A 20837-nucleotide genomic window follows, 5' to 3' on the forward strand; every position below is an offset into this window, starting at 1 on the left:
AATTTATATATGGAAGTACGGAGGGCGACGTGGTTAACTCTTTCTTAATTTTCTCAAGGGCACGGGCTTGTTCGCTTGATTGGTTTGTTTGTTTGGTTTTGGTATATTTTTGCGCGACTACGGGTTAATTTTAAGCGTTTTTCTCTATTTATAATTTCATGGTAACTATTGTATCTTTTTAACTTTCTAGTTAACTTTTTATACCACAAGGTAACATGTTTTTATTATCTCGTAAACAGTTTATTTTTCTTTTCTAACGTTCTCGTGCTAACTTGTTAAATATTCTCTATTGTCTTGTTGTCACGATATCCGGCATAATCCTTTTACGCTTTCGTACGTATGCAAAACCAAACAATTTGCGATATTTTAAACGAACCAGTCAACTATGACCCGCGTGACGTTTGACGGGTAGTGTATATAAAAATACAAAATTTGTAGAAAACGGATTCATTATTCTTTCGATTAAGAGACACTGTCGTAAAGGTAAGTTTTTCACATTTGAATTTGATTTCGATTTAAAAATTAAACTATTTTCAATTGATAGTTATCAGTAAAATAAATAATTATCAATATTACTAATATTTAATTATTATATTCGTTATTCTTATTATTTTTATTTTATATTATTTTATAATACACTGTACTTATTTTAATTCTGATAATCATTTATTGTTTGTGTTTTTGTTGTTTGTTGTCCTCGTTGTTGTTATCTTTTATTATAGTTATTATTATTTCATAATTATATTATTATCATTATTATTATTATTATTATTATTATTATTATTATTATTATTATTATTATTATTACTATTATTATTATCATCATCATCATCATCATCATCATCGTTATCATCATATTATTATTTTTGTTCTATCATTAATACTTTTATCATTATCATTAAATTTTTCATTATTATAAATATAATTATTATTATTATTATAATTATTATTATTAATAATAACAATTCGGAATAACTAGTCATCCTGATATTAAACGGTTTGTAATCTTTATTTTTAACTCGTGAATCAATATGATAATTACCCATTTAGTTTACAAATCTAGCATGTTTCAGTTTTGTTTGACTAATACGTAAGGAGCATAAACGTTATATGATGCATATATTGATGCATAAAATTGTAACTTTGTAAGTTATAAATAGGTATTTTTTTAAAATTACACACGTAAGTATACATTAAAGGTGAAGAAAACATTAATTTCGGGATGAAAGCACGAGACTACGCGCCGTTGACGCACGTTATGATACGCGTGACATAGTGCATGTAGTGTACCAAGAAAAATAGCTTACTGCAATGACGGTCCGGTAGTTTTTCGACCTAGAACATAACATTTATATTCCAAATCGCTTTCTTTATACCGAATTAGGCTAGTTCTACGTATACATGCACGTAGAGTTATAATGTACATTTATATCGTGAATAAACATCTGCATTGTTTTAATTTGAGCTCTTGGGACTTTGGCTAAAATTTGTGCTTCGCGCTTTTGCAGACGTTTAATAGTGAACAAGATATATTAACCTTATAAAATAAGTCATCGTCGGTTACCAATTGTAAATATTTCTTACATACTATGTAATCTAGATACTGTTGTATGAACGAAATATATACCGTGGGTAACCGACGATGATGAAGCGTGTATATGCCAATAATTTTCAAGAAACACCAGTCAAATATTCTTAAATGATAAACAAGATCAACAAGGAAAGTCGGCGCTCTAAAGGCACCTTCTCTTTGAGCCTTCTCTAAATAGTATATAGAAACACATGAATCTTTTCATTTATACTGATGTTTATATTTACTCCCAAATAGCGAAACAAATTGTTACTTTAAATCAAATACTTCAAAATCAGTTCAGCCTTTTCTTAGTTATAAGAGGAAAAGGTGTAAAATTTCAATCGAGCTTTGTGCCCTAAAAGTTTTATCTCATAAATTTCATTAATTGCATCTATATCATAGAATACGAAATGTTTTGTAAGTAATTTTAAGCTAGGTTGAACCGAGTTTTGGATTTAAAAAAAGCAAAAAAAGACGTCAGTAAATGGTTGTTTCATCTATTTATAATATCCAAACATCCTATCTAAGACATAAATCATGATGAAAATAAGTGCAAGCAATTTATTTCTATAAAGGTTATTATACCGCATTCACCGGCCTGTGAAATTAAAATCAAAATTGTTTCAAAAGTTCATATCGGGTACACAGTCGACCTAAAATGTTTCAATTTTATTTATATTTCTATTTGTCAAGTTCAATTATTAACCGATGAGCTTGGTCGCGTATACACATGTTTTTCTTTATTGAAAACTTACCCTGTTCTGGTATTGCTTTGGTTCAAGTCATATTCAAGGATTTGCAATTTATATGGCGAAGAGTAGTGGTTTTTAGACTTATTAAGATCAAGACAGTATGTTATCTAATACGACACCAGTACAAGTTTTTTGTGGAATATACAATGTAAGGGGTATATGAGCGAATTATGTACACAACTGAAAACAAAAACCAGTTTTGTGTCACCTAATATAGAACTAATACTGCAAATTTGCACCAGTAAAAAAAAATAGCCAAACATAGACAATGATAATAAATTTATGCAATTTACTTTATGTTCTTTGTTCTGAAACACATGCTCTTGAAAAAAAAATTATTCACTTGCGGAAGATACAATCTTTATAAGAACGGTTTAATATTCTAATTGCCTACAAATAGTACAAATAGTAGAACATTGATTGATATATAAAATCATAATTCTTAATGTTGTTGTCGATGTAGTAACTCTTAATGTAATACCGTGTTTATTATTACATGTATTACATAAGAAAATAATGACTGACAAATTATTGTTAGAATTTTTACGTTCATATGTATATTTCACCGTACACTGCCACTTTTTTACAGGCATGCGGTTTTGTATACTTGTCATAGCCCTATGTGGCATATACGCCACAGTTGAATGCTTACCAAAGGCTGTATATGACAGCAAAAGCGATGGGAATCATCTAGATCTAATCAGGGAGATTGAAGACGCTTTGGAAGAGAGCAAGAGACACAATCGTCCCGCTAACATCCACTCAAATCATGGCTCAGCCACAAGGGTAAACAGTAAGCAATCGAAAGCCATTCAACAAGACACGAATGATCCCCCATATGCCAACGTCGAGAAGAGCTATATTGAAGTAGCAAGAAAAGTTGCGGATGCGTTCATGGAAGATAGAAAGACCAAGAGCCAAGGTTTGTAGAAATTATTATAAATAAAATAAAAAAGTGTTGTTATAACAATCAATTAGTAATTTAGAAAGTGATGTTTTAACGTAAAAATAACAGGGAAATGTTTATTAACCATGTTATAAATTTGCTATAATGGGATTTTTGTATTGTCTTCATTTCCTATTCACATTTTACGGCTTCGAATGTCGAGATATTTTTCGATGATTTTAAAAATTCATTATAAATAAAATACAGTCATGTTTTTATTCTTTTTTGTCACAATATATTCAATTGATTTTTAAGGTTGTACTGCTACGTTAACCAGTGCTTAATATTCAAGCGCTTTAAGTAAAATATCGAGGCGTTTGCGCATAATAAAACATGCCCTCAGCATTTTTTGTAGTGTCTTTAAAAACTGCATGACGGTCAATTTTTATGACATTTACCAATTACCATTAACCAATTTAAAAATCATACAATTATTTGTTGTGCATATCTGGTCAATACAATGTATTTGGTAAAAAGATTTTGTCGCCTTAAATGTTTTGATCTTTGCTTACACCTACTTTAAAGTTGAATAAGTTAATGGTATCAACAAATTAATGATATCTTATTCCGAACATATTTATTAAATTTAATTGATATAGTGTCTCATTAAATTGTTAAAATTTATGGTGACTTGGGTTTGAAAACATTAGACCGATTGACCGCGACATTTTCTGATTATATTTGAAAGAATGAAAGCAAGTATTAAATGGAATGAGCAGGAGAAAGAAATATATCATAACGTATGAGTAACGTCGTAGACAGCTGTGTTGTTCATATCTGCACTATCAAAATTTAATATGAAAGAAATTATTAAAGTGGCATTATGCACATTTAAGGGTAAACAGTGAGTGAGCAGATAAAAGACAAAATAAGTTTTTATATTGCCATAATTCCTTTCAGTTATAATTTGTCTGAAACGTTTAGTTTGTAAAAGGAGTAGGACAGTCTTTTGATATTTAAGACAGATTTTAAATGTTATCCAAAACATTTTCCAAAGTAAACTGTTGGTCAAACACCATTTTAACAGTCACTCTTTTGAAATAAAATGTCAATTCAGCTCATATTGACTATGAAAGTATGGACATAATGTCACTTTAACTCTAATATTACTTGAACCATAGCATACGTCAACTTTGAGGTACGTTTGTGGGGAGACGATTGTTTTAATAATATTGTAATCAACTTTACTGTTCTTTTTGTCCCTTTACTATGATATTACAAGATTGTCCAGCTAGATGACGTTTTTGCTGTTTAGAAACTTACTTGAAAAGCTGGTACTTTAAGAATGAAGATATAACTCGGCTAATACTTTTACTAAGTCAGCCTGATCCGTCTTATTAACCATTACTAGGCACAAAACAAAAGTAATAACATCCTCTGCAGTATATAATCAGTCGTTGCTGTAAATCCATGACGAGCTTCAAAATACCAAGCTGTCCCTAATATTGATAATGAACAGCTCATAGAACACACTTGATAAAAATTTAACAGGTTAAGTTTATGACCAACAAAACGTCAGTATTTGTTTCTTTTAAGGTTCTCATTTTGAAGGCCCCGGTACAGCTAGAGAGGCACTGCGTAGCTTTAATCGGCCGAGCTCAAAAATAAGAAAGCTTATAGAACAACAAGAAAAGAGAAATGCGGAGCTTGAAACCTTACTTTTGTTGTAAGTGTAGTGCATATAATATATACTATTCTTTATATCGATGTTGTTTCAGTAGAATATTATTCTTTATGGTACAATGATTTTATACTTATATTCACAAATTTTCAATCACATCGGCTTCCTGTGAAAATCAGTTTGAATTTAATTGCGCAGTTTCTTTCCCTGATCTATAATTTGTAGTATCTACAAACTCACATTAAAATGAGTGAAGATATTGTAAACAAAAAACGGACGTGTAATGCAACAATATTCCGAAATAAAATGTTAAATATGAAGATGTTCATATAATTTTACGTTTACTTAAGATTTTATGATTTGATTTAGTGGCTATCACATTATGCAAACACGATAGGCTTATGCAAACGTTTAATCAAATTGAGCCTGCACAATGTCATTTTTGCTGTTTAGAGCGTCCTGTAGGGATTTGGTGTATTTTTCTGTTGTTATTTTTTTCTTCTGTTTGACAGCAATAACAATGTTGAGAAACTATGTTAACTTCAAATGAACATTACAATTTCCTTACAAGAAATTGTTTGCGTGTATTGTATCTGTCTTGAATTGGATTCGAACTTGCGACCTACAAGCAAGTACAAAGTCCTAAAAATAAAAATAAGTTGAAATTATCTTCCAACTCGGAAACTTGGAAAAGTCACTATATGATTTTTTTCGCGAGAATTTGCAAATTAATTTTTTTTTGTGAGAAATTAGAAAAATATGTTTTATGAAATAAAGGGCCACTGGAGAAAATCAAGATCTTCTTAGAGAAGTAGACGTAGATCTTACTGCAAGAAATGCGCAAGCCGATCCGTCTTGTGACATAGCAGTTGACTGCAGCGCCATAACAAACAGAACTTTCGTTGACACCATTGAGTTTAGGAATATTGATGGAATTTGCAACAATCAAAATAATTATACTTGGGGAATGACTTACGTTCAACACCGACGATTGTTAGATGATACTTATAATGACGGTTTGTTTGCTATTTTAACACTTTAATTAGAATATCCAAAAAGTTTACAGCTTATGTGCTGTTTATCATTGGAAATCGCTTAATGGCAGCTTTGTGGCTTTCGTTTACTTAGACACCATACCCTCCTTTCATAGAATAATACTACTGTATCATATTGAAGGTTCCATGATAACCGCTGTATGAACACATCTGCGGATATTTCTTAATTAAAAATTTCACCATGTTCATGTTTAAATGTTGAATTCTGATCAAGTCGGTGATCGAGTGCGCGGACGGTTACTTGCACATTCATGTACATTCCCTGAACACACTCAATCAAACCGAGCCTGTACAATTTTCAATTTTGTCGTTTTGAGCGTTCTTAAAAGTTATGTGTTCTCATTTTTATGGTGATGAGTGCCTCGTTCCGTGAACTTTGATTTTCCTTGTTGAACGCAAGGGGAACATGTTAAATGTATGAAGAATTACAAGTTTTCTCTGCTAAGTTAGTTTAAACACAATTCTGTACTTTCGCTAGATTTTGACGCAAACTTGAAATTTAATTTAAACTAGTCTCGAGTCCACCTCATGAACTTACCATTACTCGGATTATAACCATAATCATTTGGTTGGTTTTTAACCAGACACCTTAACCACTTGGCCACAGGTCCATTTCATCTATGTCTGTTCATCTGTTATATTTTAACTAGTATTTAAGGTGACTCTCTGTGGCATAATATATTTTGTATACTAATTCGGCAATAATCACACCGCTACATATATAGATTTATTCACAATTTTAAAAACGAAATCCAAATAAAACATGTCTTAATCGGTGAGAATATAAACTTTGATACAATAAGTTATATATCATTTAGTTAATTCGAACATTTACTGAACAACAAATGTAATGATTATAGCATCTTCCATGTCTAAATTGCTATTTCCTTTTTTCTTCAGATAAATGGCATTTACGTCAATTTAGCGTTACAAGTACGAGAAGACCACGTAATGACGTACGTTTACCGTCTGCACGTCACATCAGCAATATCGTCCACAGCAGTACGACTCAACCAAAGCCGGACAACGACGATAACATTTCCCTGGCTTTATTCTATTTTATGCAGTTTATAGATCACGATTTGGCAAAAACTCCTGAAGGTACGACGCACTTTGTGTAATTTTGTTCTTTGTTTGTTTATTTTTAAATTAGTAAGTTCGTTTGACATATTTTAAAATGCCTAAGTTCATTGACTTGTCGTTTGTTTGTCTAGTTTTACGCTGATTTGAACACATTTTGGGAAGTCAGTCCACCTTACCGGAATATCAAGATAGACAATAACTAAACGAGAATGTATTGATTTTTGGTAATCGGCTTATAATCCAACATGATATTTGGCTCTAAAATAAAATTATCATTAAACTTCATGTCCCTGATTAATTGTCTTGGAGAAGTTTTGTAATTATGATCGAACCAGAGGCACGTAAAATATGCAAGGCTGACGGACTTTCGTTGCAATCTGAATTGCGACCCTATGCAGTTTGGTACCGAAAGTGTCAATCACTTGGCTTGATACTTGTGCTTATTTTTTTCCTAAAAACTTTCCTCAAATAACATCCAAAATAACATTAAGTGATTGAAGACAAACATGATGGCATTACTATTAAAAGTAGCAAACAGTTTAGCACAAAACAATTATTTATTGCTATTTTGTAACTATAAAGGTGAAGTAGGAAACAACAGAATTTGCTGTGACGAAGACGTTGACAGACCAGGGTAAGTAATAGATTGAGAAAAAAAAACTTTGTAAGAGTCAGCCCAACATGCAAGAGCCTAGAAATGTTTAATGCTTAAGCATTGGACAATGTCATTAATTTGTACATACTGATTAATTAAGTTTGATTGTGTACGACGCTACATACTTAATTATACACTCTCAAATCTGTTCCTGGAAGCAACCGACAGTTAGCAATAAATGTCAATGTTTTCGCTTTTGGAAACATTGGCTTGCCCCTGACGGAATTTGAACATACGCGGCCAGCAATTCTTAAAAATAATTTATACAATCTTTGGTTAATTACTCGGGCAGCATGCCGCCACTTCAAAAAAATGTATAATCATGTTTTTTGTTGTTTATTTAAGCGGTTTCTGCCTTCCAATAAAAGCCGAGGTTGAAGAGAGTCATTTTGCATCGGATTATTGTATGGATGCGAGAAGGAGTTTTACCTTATTCCGTTGTAACGATGGTAAATAATGTTTTGCAAGTAAGGAAAAGAAAACAGAAAGAACAAAACAAAACTGATAAAAAATTAAATGAGAACTTATTGATTCTGCTGTTTTACTTTTTTCATAGAAGTAAAAGTGAAAATGAGCATAAATTGTATTGGGAATTGTACTTCAAGAGTGGCTTCATTGTAATAAATTAAAAAGAATGCGTAGCATTTATCCTTAACACAAATTGAGTAAAGGATAAAAAAATTCAACCATTATAAAAGATAGGATAAGAAGTATTTTCTAAAGATTTCTTTCCATTTGGCTATCGGGTCGTATTTATGCAACACTTTACAATCATAATAAATAAGAAAACTATAAAAAAAACCTACAAATTAAACAATACTTCTGTCATTTTACGTCCTCAACAATCAAACGATACAAAACAATACAAGTGAGGTGTAGAGAAAAATTATTTTCATGCTTTTTAGCCACACTGTTCCAGAATCAGATAAATGCAGTAACGTCATATCTTGACGCCAGCATGGTATATGGATCCACCTTAGAAGAGGAGGAAAGTTTAAGAACGTGGACAGGAGGTTAGCAATATTTGCGTATTTTGACAACATATGAAAACCGTAGTTATATGTATTGACCCATTGGATGCAAACTGTTTTTTGTAATAAAATTAAACTGAGGCAAATCATATTTTTGTTAGATGCAAATTCTTCTACTGAACCCTATTTTGTACGCTTTAATTTTAAAATTAAAAAGAAAATTTGAAAAGTTATTAAAAAACGCTCAAACAGAGAACTTGAAGATGTTGGAATATGCCTGTTCATGGACGGTATTGTTAAATGCAAGCTACCATACACGCCCCTAGCACTAGCTAAAGCAGTATTCGAGATTTATGTTTTGTGAACGATGCCTCGCCCTGTTTTCTCCTTTATTTACGTATTTTTTTTAAACCAAGGGAATTATGTCTTAATTTCTGCCACTTCTTCTGTTCTAAATATGTCCATACTTTACCTATTAACATTGATTCCTTATGAAAATTTACCTGAAGAAAAGTTTCAATAGTATTTGTCCCAACTGGTTTCGTCATTCAAATTTTTTGATGAAATTAATCAGTTTTGAAAGATATTGTAGAAAATGAAGACTTCAAACTACATGTATATCGGCAGGGCTATTAGCTCCTTTGTAGAGGCTAACTTGTTTATAAAATTCATTCACTACATGTATAGTTACGAATCGGTTGTTGTTGGTTTTTTTTAATTATTCTATTCTTTATTCATTTATTAATTAAATTTAATCGTCCAGTAATTTATTTATTTATCAGCTCTTATTTATGAATTTTTCTAGTTATTTATTCATCTATTTATTGTTTTTTTCTTTATGTATTTATTTATGTATTTATTTATTTATTAATTTAAAGATTTTGCGCAAAAGTTACATTAGTAACCTATTGGTCTTCATTTTTGAATGTGTGCTTAATATTTTTTCAATTTTATTCTGCTGTAGTCTCAAAATGCCTATTTATCCATTTGTGTCACCTGTCATATTATGTTCCTATTTTAACTGAGATAATATTTGCAGGATGGTTATTAGAGAGCAGTAATAGATTCCTTCCAAATGCGTCAGATGCGTCTGATCTACCGTGTAATGTAACAGACCCGGACTATAGATATTGTTACAAAACAGGTAAAATGCTAAAATTTGGATGCTTGTCTTTTCTATTCACCTGTGAAATAATTAAAATTTCTCCGATATTGTACACCATTGAAACAAATATAGCTTTCAGTATTGAAGTTAAGGTTTTGGTTCTTGAATAACACATATTTTTTATGATTATTACTGCTTTGATACCAGACGTCCAGTTAACAATGACCCAGATTTATAGATTTTGTAAAGAAAGTCAGTTGTCGTTTAAAGGACGAGATGATGCCCTTTGATTTGTTTGTGTCGTACTAATTGTATTCTTTCATTTTTAATAAATATTTTTATATATAAACATGTATAGGCTTTATGGTTATAGATAAATAAAGTTTACCTTAAAAAGGAACCAATACATTGTTGCTATATCATTTAGTATTTGTCTTATTACATAGGTGACACAAGAGCAAACGTTCATCCAGGACTGACGAGTTATCATACAATATTTGTCCGGGAGCATAACCGTATTGCCACACTTCTTGCTGAAATAAGACCCGCATGGACTGATGAGAGAATTTACCAGGAGACGAGGAAAATAATAGGAGCACTTATACAACGTATTGTTTATAAGTATGTAACATATTGAAAAGTAAGACAAATAAGAAAACCATGTGAGTCAATGTTAAAGATATACTACTGTAACCCAACGAATATTCGCGACCAATTAATATTCGCTTTATTCGCGGATGGCCACGAAGCGTGAATATTTGTTTGCGCGAATAAGTCCGCACAATTTCGCGAATAAATTGGAGAGAATTTTTTATTTTAGACGTGGTTATGCAAAGCTACTTGACCGGATATATTCGAATTTTACGGGCACCTGCTAGGAAGTAATGAATTGTTATGAATATTGCCATAAAGCAATAAAAACACAAACTAAGTAAACTACTACTATTTTAAAAATATCAAAAGAACTCTATGTCAACATAGCAATCAAAATAAACATCTACATTTTAATACCGTTTATGAAATACTAGTAGACCTATTGTCAATCACGTTCCGTATAGGGTACTATACGGAGCATGTGTCAGTTTTAAAATTCTTCATATTTACACTTCTATACTAAGTAAATGCACACAATGTACTCGCAATTATTTTAAAATAAATGTTTGAATAAATCGTTTGACAATAGTGGGAAAACTATCGAGCATCACAAAAGGCTATTGTTTTTGGATCCTATAAAATAATTGTTTGCGTTAATTGTTAAGAAACCTATCGAGCATCACAAAAGGGTATTGGGTGTACATATTTACAAACTGTGAAATACAAGATGGTTTCATACTAGTATCGAATTTCTTAAAGACTTTTCTAGATAAAATGAAGACGAACGTTGCGTACATGTACATATATAGAGAAAATGTTTTGCTGAATTGTGATCACAATTCACTTACCAATACAATATAAGGCTAGCGTATTGTTAATCCCATTTAAGACACCAATAATGACCTCAATTATTGAAAATTTATAGTCGGCTAATGGATTTTACTGCCCCATCGGACTTTCCAATCCGCGAAATTTTTTTTTGGGGAAATCAAGAAAACGCGGAAATTAATATTCGCGAATATGTCCAACCTCGGCAAAATGCGAAAATTTGTATTCGCGAATATAAATTGGGTTACAGTATGCTCATCCTTGACTTAAATATTTTACTCAAAGAACTTTTTTAAAGTCTATACAATTCTTACTGAACATAGCTATATTTTTTTTTAATAAACAACGAATAAACTATGTATGGGAAGCTGCGTTACTTGTTACAGTCCAAGTAAAGTTTGTATTTTCTTTAAAAACAGCTGCCAGTTATTTTATTGACACTATAAATTCATATTGTGACAGAGTTAAAAACATAACATATCTACTTTGTGTGGAGTAAAACATGTTTATTTTATATCTATAAAGAGACTGTGTAGCAGTTATAATTTCTTTCCAATATTTGATTTCAGCTTAGTATACTTTTATACATTTGAGAATAACGAGTTAAATATAGAATCTGAAAGCAGTATTGATTTATAAGAAGGACCCACATTCAACTCTGAATGACAGTAATTACCTAGAAACAGAACTTAGTAAATCACCTTTGAAAACTAATTGAATATAAATTACTTAGGTGATGGAATATGTATACAACGTCTTCATATATTTATTACATGCATTAAATTTCAAAATCTGAAACATAATACCTTTTTTAAACTGTTAACTCGTTTCTTTCAGCGAGATGTTACCAGTACTTTTCCGTCAATCAGAGTTAGATTTGTATGGCGTTTCCAGTACTTACTCATACGATTCTTCCATCGATTCATCCATGACACAGGCGTTTTCAATGGCATATAGGTATATAATAGCATATACATATACAGTGTAACAATATGCATTGATAAGTGGTAATAAATTGTTTAAAGCCTGATAATGATATCCAATGAAAAAAGTGACTTAATAACATGCATTAGGAAAAACAATCAATCGAATGCCCTTTCAGACACGAAGAAGTGAATGTCACAACTAAATTTGCCTGACACATGTAATAAAAAGTCATCTCACATTTTGCAACTAGTTGATAACTAAATTGTATAAAAATGGAAAAAAAGACATTTGTTTCAATAGATTCAATTAACTATTTGAACGCGGGCTTTGTGTCGGAATGCCCTTGAGACCATGGACTTGTTTACCGTCATTTTTTTCTTCATTTTTCCCCCCCATTTTTTAACTTTCCACTATCAATTGAGGGCATATCACGGTGAAAATATAAGGTTAGTCGACTGCTCAAATGCACGTCTATACAGGCTGGATTGGATCTAAACTAATGACAAAATCTAAAATCTATTTCCTTTTGGTTCAATAAGGATAAGAAATAAAGTTGTCTGACCAGTTTTTTACAGGTTTTAACAGCATTATATCAGATTGAATGATATATCTGACACTAACAATTGACTATTATATTTATAAAGTAAGACATGATCACACTACACATATCATACCGCGGGATCACTTAAAAGTCTAGAAAAAGCGGGAACCCATCGGAAGCATAAATCACAACAAAATTACATGAAAAAATACAGACTCGGTTTGATAGAGTCTGTACATGAAAGATAATGACAAAGTGGAACATCCCTGAAGCCCCCTAGCACCGACTTAAGCGGTACTCAGTTTGCAACATTTAACATTCGAACCAATTTAAAACATTTGTTATATATAATACAGTAAAAACAGACTAATAAAATTGCTTGCACGGTATCTACATAATTATTTTCAGAATTTGAAAGAAAAGGTAAAGCATGCGCTAATGGGCATGAACTGTGCTTAATCCATTTGAAATGTTTTCGGCTGTGATTATCCCCCGTTTCAATGTGATTTTCTAAGTTGTAATGTAATGTAGAAAATTAATTTCCATTTGTCCGATATATTCTCCCGAGAGGTGTCGCCAGTAGTATCATGCACGAGGTTTACGTATTTGACTGGGTAAATTTTTTGCTCATTCAGTTTTTTCGCAGCCGGCTAAACATAAACATAATTTCGGGCAATACTTTGTTACATCTCATAATAGTTTTAAGTGGATTTTTATATTAAGATCATTTCTGATATACGATATATGTTCATATATTCTTAAAGTTATTTAATAACGTATTCATTTATTATGAATGTATGTTTCTGAATCACGGGGGTTGAAGGGAAATATTATTGTTCTTTTCAAAAAATTAGGAAAAGGAAAATATAAACGTCCCCTCCACCCCGAAAAACTAATAAAATGCAAAATAAGGAAAGGAAAACAAGCAATTTTTTTTGTTTGAAGACATTATGTATCTTCATTATGAACGAATGAAAGGAGATATATACATATGGTTTCATCTGAAACATTTCGTCTACAATATGTCAAGTTGAAATCAGAGACTCAAATGTATTTAGATGTAAATGGAAAATCGGCATACCGGTGAAATGATAGCCATAGCACATTGTATTTCTATTTTAAAATAGCTTCAAGTAGTATTCGACATTCATATGTTAATTTTACCATTTTAAGAAATTTTGACATAACATTTAACAGCTTATCACCACAAAACGAGCATTCTGCTTCTACAGTGTTTCTTTTTACCAATCTTAATACCATAGATGTTGCCGCTTCACATGCCGAATGTATTATTAACTTTACCAGCTTCTTTTTGTTTTAATAGTGTTCATTACCAGTTTTGAGAATAGCGAAATGAAAATTCAAAATAAGTCAGCCAACAAAGATGTTTCCGTGTTTAATACTGTGTCAAAGGTAAATAACTTCTAGTTATAGCAGATTCAAGGGCTACGTGATACATGACAGACTTTTGAAATGTTTCTTTATTTCCTTCTAAGATATCACAATCTGATGCCTGCAAAGTTGCATTTGGCTGAAGAATTGAGCTCTGAGGAGACACCAGTAGCAAATTTTGAAGAGGTTAACCAAGAGAACGTGTTTCAGAGACCACATTATCTTATCAAGGACCATTATAAAGGAATCGACGAACTTGCTCTTGGATTTGTAAAAAGTGAATGCCCATATGTTAGTAGGTAAGACTCACTTTGTCATCACTTATCATACATTAGAATGATCCATTATCGAATAATCACTAACTGTGTGCCCGTTTGTATAAAATTGTGCCGCTTCATTTTTTCTTTCATTTATTCTTGTTCTTAATGGCCCTCCCGTTTAATGCAGTTTCAGATTACCTTGCAGCTTTCCCGACGTACCAGACGATGTCATGTATCATTTGAAATCTTTACATTTTAAATTTTTATAACCTGATTTACAATAGCATATAATTATATTTTATCACATTTATATAATTTTATCATAAAGCCATATAATTGTATAAAGCAATCCATTTTAAAATTCAGAATAATGAATGATGCTTCCCGAAATCTTCTATTTTTGGATGAAAACGGAGACTCGTTCGATCTTGCTTCGTTGAACATCATGCGCGGTAGGGAATGGGGCATGCCAACATATACGTCTTACCGCGAGTATTGCGGACTGGGAGCGGCAACGGCATGGAGTGATCTCTTAAGTACAACCGAACAAGAGGACATAGATAAGATGTCATCAGTGTATGCGTAAGTGGTATATTCCTATTTTTGTCATTAATGGTTTTTTTGTATGTATGCATGTTTTTTTTCTTTGCTTTGGTTTGGTATGAAAACATCTGCGGAAGTTTCTAATTCAAAATTTTACTATTTCATGTTTAAATGTTGAATTCTGCTTAAGCCGGTGCTAGGGGTCGTGGACTGTAACTTGCACTTTCCAGTACCGTCCATGAACAGGCTCAATCAAACCGAGCCTGCAACATGTTCAATTTTGCCGTGTTGGATTTTCTTAAGGGTTTCTGAATGTATCTATTTTGTTCGTGATAACTTAAAAAAGATACATTTGTGTGTGTTTGCAAACATGCTTTTCTTAGACAAGTACAACTAAAAATTTAATCAGCTTTTACTTTATAATTGCGAAAAATGATTTGTGAATAGTTCAGTGTCGTTTTAGCCTTTCTAGTGTAAAAATCACAATTTGTTTCTTATGAGAACCCATAGCTTTTTTGTTAAAAGACAGACAGCTACATACAGGGCGAAACAAAGCATACGAAGTTTTTTGTAACGGATTCAAAATATTTTAATTCAGAAGTATTTCTGAAAAACTACTACAGTATATTTCTCTCTTCGGAAATTTAAATCTATGGTTCTGTATGCCTTTGTTTGTCAAATGAATTAAAGGTAAGAATTTGTTAGTTTAACATATTGGACTTAGTTTATTAAGTATAGCCATTAACGTGTTTAACTAAGAGACTCGTGACATATTTTTGCAGCGATGTACGTGACGTGGATCCGTGGACAGGATTTGTAACAGAAAAGAAGCTAACTGGCTCCATTTCGGGCCCGACGCAGACCTGTCTTGTAGCCAAACACTTTGCCAATTTAAAGCACGGGGACAGGTTCTGGTATGAAAATGCTGAATTCGGTTTCACTGGTGGTAAGTGGCACGTTTTATTGCCGCCTTAATTAAACTAAACCTGAAAAATGTAAACTTTAAGGAAATTCAGATATGCATACTACCTTCACTTAAAGTAGGTCAGAGCTTTGGATTTCACAGCTCCTAAAGGGATACCAGAGTTGAATATTTGACCTTAAGTAAAGAAATTGAAGAGACCCACATAAATCTTAGCTCAGGTTAATAAAGTAAGTTAAATTGAATTGCAATTTGCATGTTTGTCCTTTAATTTAAAGTTTCATTTTTTTCTCTTTAACTTAAAGTGTTTCATAGCTTTTTCACTTTTGGCTAGTCAAAGCTTGATATTTATTAAACTAAAGGCCGTTCAAGTTGTTAATTATAACTTATGTACACTCACTGTCAGGATATTTAAAGCTTGATAACTAAAATGAAATGAGCCGCGTCATGACAAAACCAACATAGTGCGTCTGCGACCAGCATGGATCCAGACCAGCCTGCGCTTCAGCGCAGTCTGATCAGGATCCATGCTGTTCGCTTACAAACCCTATAACAAGTAGGGAAACTGATAGCGAACAGTATGGATCCTGGTCAGACTGTGCGGATGCGCAGGCTGGTCTGGATCCATGCTGGTCGCAAACCCATTATGTGGGTTTTTCATAACGCGGCTCAAATGAAGTTTTATTTCTCAGAATAACGAAAAGAATGATATAATTAAGAGTAAGCTTAACTAAAGAGTGATAAATCAGTGTATATCAAATCTTTTAGTTTAGTATCAAGTTAAGTTAACTATACAAACGTTTGTTTAGGGCGTACCATTTTGTATTAGCTTTGCGTAACGGATATTAACCTTTATATGTCGACTTACTTTTTGGCAATTTTTTAATAGCACTAGATAAAAGCTTTAAATTCCACTTTTATTTCAACGAGGATCAAATCTTTATATTTGATCTCTGATTAAAGATGTTATAACAAAGCCCTTATATTTCTAATAATAATAATAATATAACTAATATTACATCTCATCCTTAAAGTATATTCTAAATAACATACATATATGTATAAAGATATTTTTATTACAGACAAGTTAGCACAAATACAGACCAAAACTTTGGCTAGAATCCTCTGTGACAACCTTGGCGTTACAAAGATGAGGTCAGAGGTGTTCCGGACGAATTCTGATTGGTATGGATCTTAATAAACTGAAAATTATAATCCATTTGTTTAACAAATAGCATTACTTTTAATGAGCTAAACCGTTAAGTAAAGGTCGTATTTAAAATTCCATATGAGCCAAATCACTGCTCAACATTTTAGATATTCCTTCAAGCTTCCTTAAAAATGTTTGAAACTGTTTTTATATTATGTTATACCCCCTGGCGTTCGGCCGTCCGTCTCTGTCTCTCCGTCCGTCCGTCCGTTAGCAATTTGGTTTCCGGAGCATAACTTAAGTTCCATTTGGCCCACAATATTCAAACTTCATAGGATGATTGTACATATTGGGTAGAAGACTCCTATTGATTTTGGGGTCACAAGGTCAAAGGTCAAGGTCACTATCGCCTTAAATATGAAAACAGTTTCCGGAGCATAACTTAAGTTTCATTAGGCCCACAGTGTTCAAAATTCATAGGATGATTGTCCATATTGGGTAGAAGATCCCTATTGATTTTGGGGTCACAATGTCAAAGTTCAAGGACGCTATTACCTCAAAACTGAAAACAGTTTCCAGAGCATAAATTAAGTTCCATTTGGCCCACACTATTCAAACTTTATAGGAGGATTGCTATTTGAAGGCGGTAATTCTTTATTTAATTTATGTAATGTCTTACAAATGCTTCATCCTTAATAAAAAAAAGAAAAACACTTTCGGGCATATAATGCTCCGCCTAGCGGTGCACTTGTTATTACTTGTTATGGCTGGGGATTTATGTATAGGTATTAAAATATTAAGCTATACATTAACTATATTCCGCTGTTTCAATTGGTACTGTTAAACTGTATTACTATCGTTGTCTTATAAATTTGATGTCGATTGTTATTCGATACTTGTTGATTAAGTCTAATTGCCACTTTAAAATTCTTTTTCAAACCGTCATATATATTAATCTATTTAGTCCATATACTGAATAGATGAGTGTCATTGGCTTTTCAAAGTAAACGTCAAGTATTAAAGCCGTTAACGAAAACAGTATCTGAATGATGGTTGTAGCGTCTCTAATTATGTACGTAACTTCTATGTATCATCAAAATTGTGAGTTTGAAAGCTAACTTTTAAAAAATAAATCATGTGTCATGACAAAACCAACATAATGGGTTTGCGACCAGCATGGATCCAGACCAGCCTGCGCGTACGCGCAGTCTTATCAGGATCCATGCTGTTCGCTTACAAACCCTATAACAAGTAGAGAAACTGATCGCGAACAGCATGGGTCCAGGCCCGGCTTTCACTAACGTTCTCAAACTGAGATATATCTCAACTTAAGATTGTCTCGGTATTGACTGAGATTCTTACTCACCTGAGAAAAATCTCAAGTTGGCTTTCACTAAACTTTTTTTCAACATTTGAGAATTTTCTCAACTGAGACTGTTCTTTTTTTTCTCAAGACATAAGCGGCTATCTTAGTGAACATTGTTGATGGGTTTCTATGACTAAAACATAGCATAGTGTGTTCGTTTTTGTACGTGGTATATCATGTATATATTAATATAGTTGCTGTTTTGATGTAAGATGACGCAACAGGGAAACGTTTTGTATATTTATTACATTAAGATCTATATTTTCTTGTTTTATTTAAAAAGAACAACAACAACAAGAAACAATCAATGACAAAAAACAACAAAAAGCAATTGCAAATGTGTGAATATTTGATCGCTAATGAAAATGATTTATCAAGAATGAATGTACATTAAAAGAAAACAAAATCTGAGCTGAGTTTTTTACTTTGAGAACGTTAGTGAAAGCCGGGCCTGATCAGACTGCGCAGATGTGCAGGCTGGTCTGGATCCATGCTTGTCGCAAACGCATTATGTTGGTTTTGTCATGACGTGGCTCAAATCATGTGTCATGCAACACGCATTTAATTAAACACAACATTCTTGATTGATTTTTTTTTTTCAGGAAAAGCTGTGATGAGATACGTACGGCGACTGGCGGAGATTGGGACTTAAGCGGTTGGTAGTCGGAATGGCAAGTTTTCATCAACTGAAATCATGCTTAAAATTGCAGTTGAAAGACAACAAAATTATGATGTTTTATTCGAAACAAATAATTAAGAATAAAACTGATATTTCAGCATGAAACTAAAATTTTAGCAATGAAACGTTATTCTAGCACGAAACTGGTATGTTTTATCATGAAACTGATATTTTAGTCTGAAACTGGTATCTTTTTTTAAAAACCAGATGTTTTCAATTTCAGATATAATTTTATATCTTCCATTCACATATTTTATCTATTAATATTGATTACATATATTTTGTGAAATTTTCTATTCACTATGCACACATGATTGTTTTAAAATAAACATCATTTCAAAGTGTTATTGAAATGGGTTTTTTTTCACTCTTGTAGTTGTACATTCCTATTTTATTCCTACGTTTACTCAGTAAATATATAATTATATCGAAAATTCTTTGTCATACTTGTTTTTATTCTATAAAAAGATGTAAAAGAAATGACCCAAGACGTTGATATTTGATGTATGATGTAGTGTTTACAGTACTTTGAGTGCCTTGATTCGAACTTATCACATTTTTGTAATTTATCATTCTTTATCATAGAAAAGGTAGCTGAAAAATGAAAAAGAAAACCCTTTCTTACGAATGATTGTGTTTCTTTGCAATATGATAACTAATTGTCCATTTAGTGCTATACATAAAAGCAAATTCTAGCACCCACACGATTAAACAGATCATGAAAAGTGGGCATCAGATAGAAACATGCGCGAATAGCTTCTTTGACCTTACGATTACGTTATTCAAAATTCTAACACGACCCGCATTTTTCCCTATTGAACATAGAAGAACAGAAAGTGTGTGTTATTATGCAACAGATGCACAGTTTGACGTTCTATATTTAGACATGTGACGTAATCATTATACACGCGACGTAACCACTAAAAATCCGACGCGCTGAAAATAAGTACGGAAACAAATCAGGCGCAATTTTGCTTAGCTATCAAGTACGGCAACATTTATTTGTTGATGTCGTGTTAGAATCGAAATAATATATCCAAATTAGTGATTTTATCGCTTGATAACATCACTGTTTGTCGTTCGGATGCGCATCATTATATCACTCGGGCTACGCCCTCGTGATATAATTCCTCGCATCCAAACTCCAAACAGTGATGTTATTGAGCGATAAAATCACTGTTTGGGATATATTATTTCTTAAGTAGTAGTACATCATTGTGTACATCATTGTGTACACAAAAGTTAAAATAAAAACTAGCTAGCAATTGAATTTCCACGTACTAATTTAGAGCCAAAGTTAAAATTCAATAAGCCCGAGAGAATGTCGGAAACTTGTACAAATTCAAAGATAATCATCAAATACTCGGAGTTAATAAACTTGGAAAAGGCACAGTCTTTTGAATTACCTTTATCAAAGTTTATATTTGTAAATGAAAAGCATGTGACATTGCGTTTTGCATGTACATAAAACCCAGATTACCTGCAATATTCATATGAACTATATTAATTACAAATGTTTTTAAAGTAACTAATCATTATGTTTTCTTTGAATATAAAATTCTACATGATTCGAAAACGTGGTCGCTGACCCTTTTATATCTTTAACGATTAAAATGTTTGTGATCACATTTTAAGATCGTGAAAAGTTTAACTAAAATTGATTATATATTATTCATTCTTTCGATTGTCTAAATTAAACATTTGCCTTTTGATTTTGATGTAGATTTGTGTGCCAATGTGATTAGTGATTTTCACCCATTCTTCTCATATCCATGCGTAATATCAACACGAATCCATGTAAATACAAACATTGGTGAAGGTAACACCTATTAAAAGTGCTATCTTTTCTGAGGTACATGTGTTGGGATGACATA

At 32.1% G+C, this 20837-nt stretch overlaps 1 protein-coding gene across 1 annotated transcript; it reads left to right on the forward strand.

Moving 5' to 3' along the window:
- The first annotated feature begins 330 nt into the window (after positions 1 to 330).
- LOC132724008 (myeloperoxidase-like) lies at positions 331 to 19390 on the forward strand. The gene is made up of 16 exons (XM_060708821.1): positions 331 to 483; positions 2915 to 3247; positions 4808 to 4937; positions 5670 to 5908; positions 6848 to 7048; positions 7613 to 7664; positions 8031 to 8134; positions 8591 to 8698; positions 9696 to 9800; positions 10208 to 10382; positions 12021 to 12140; positions 14148 to 14342; positions 14670 to 14885; positions 15629 to 15792; positions 16851 to 16953; positions 18887 to 19390. The coding sequence occupies exons 2-16, from the start codon at positions 2917 to 2919 to the stop codon at positions 18945 to 18947; spliced, it is 2304 nt and encodes a 767-aa protein (XP_060564804.1). The 5' UTR covers positions 331 to 483; positions 2915 to 2916; the 3' UTR covers positions 18948 to 19390.
- Positions 19391 to 20837: the final 1447 nt, after the last annotated feature.

The sequence above is a fragment of the Ruditapes philippinarum genome, unplaced genomic scaffold (genome assembly GCF_026571515.1).
Source record: "Ruditapes philippinarum isolate M1 unplaced genomic scaffold, ASM2657151v2 ctg530_1_1_1_1, whole genome shotgun sequence".
NCBI classification, from domain to species: domain Eukaryota; kingdom Metazoa; phylum Mollusca; class Bivalvia; order Venerida; family Veneridae; genus Ruditapes; species Ruditapes philippinarum.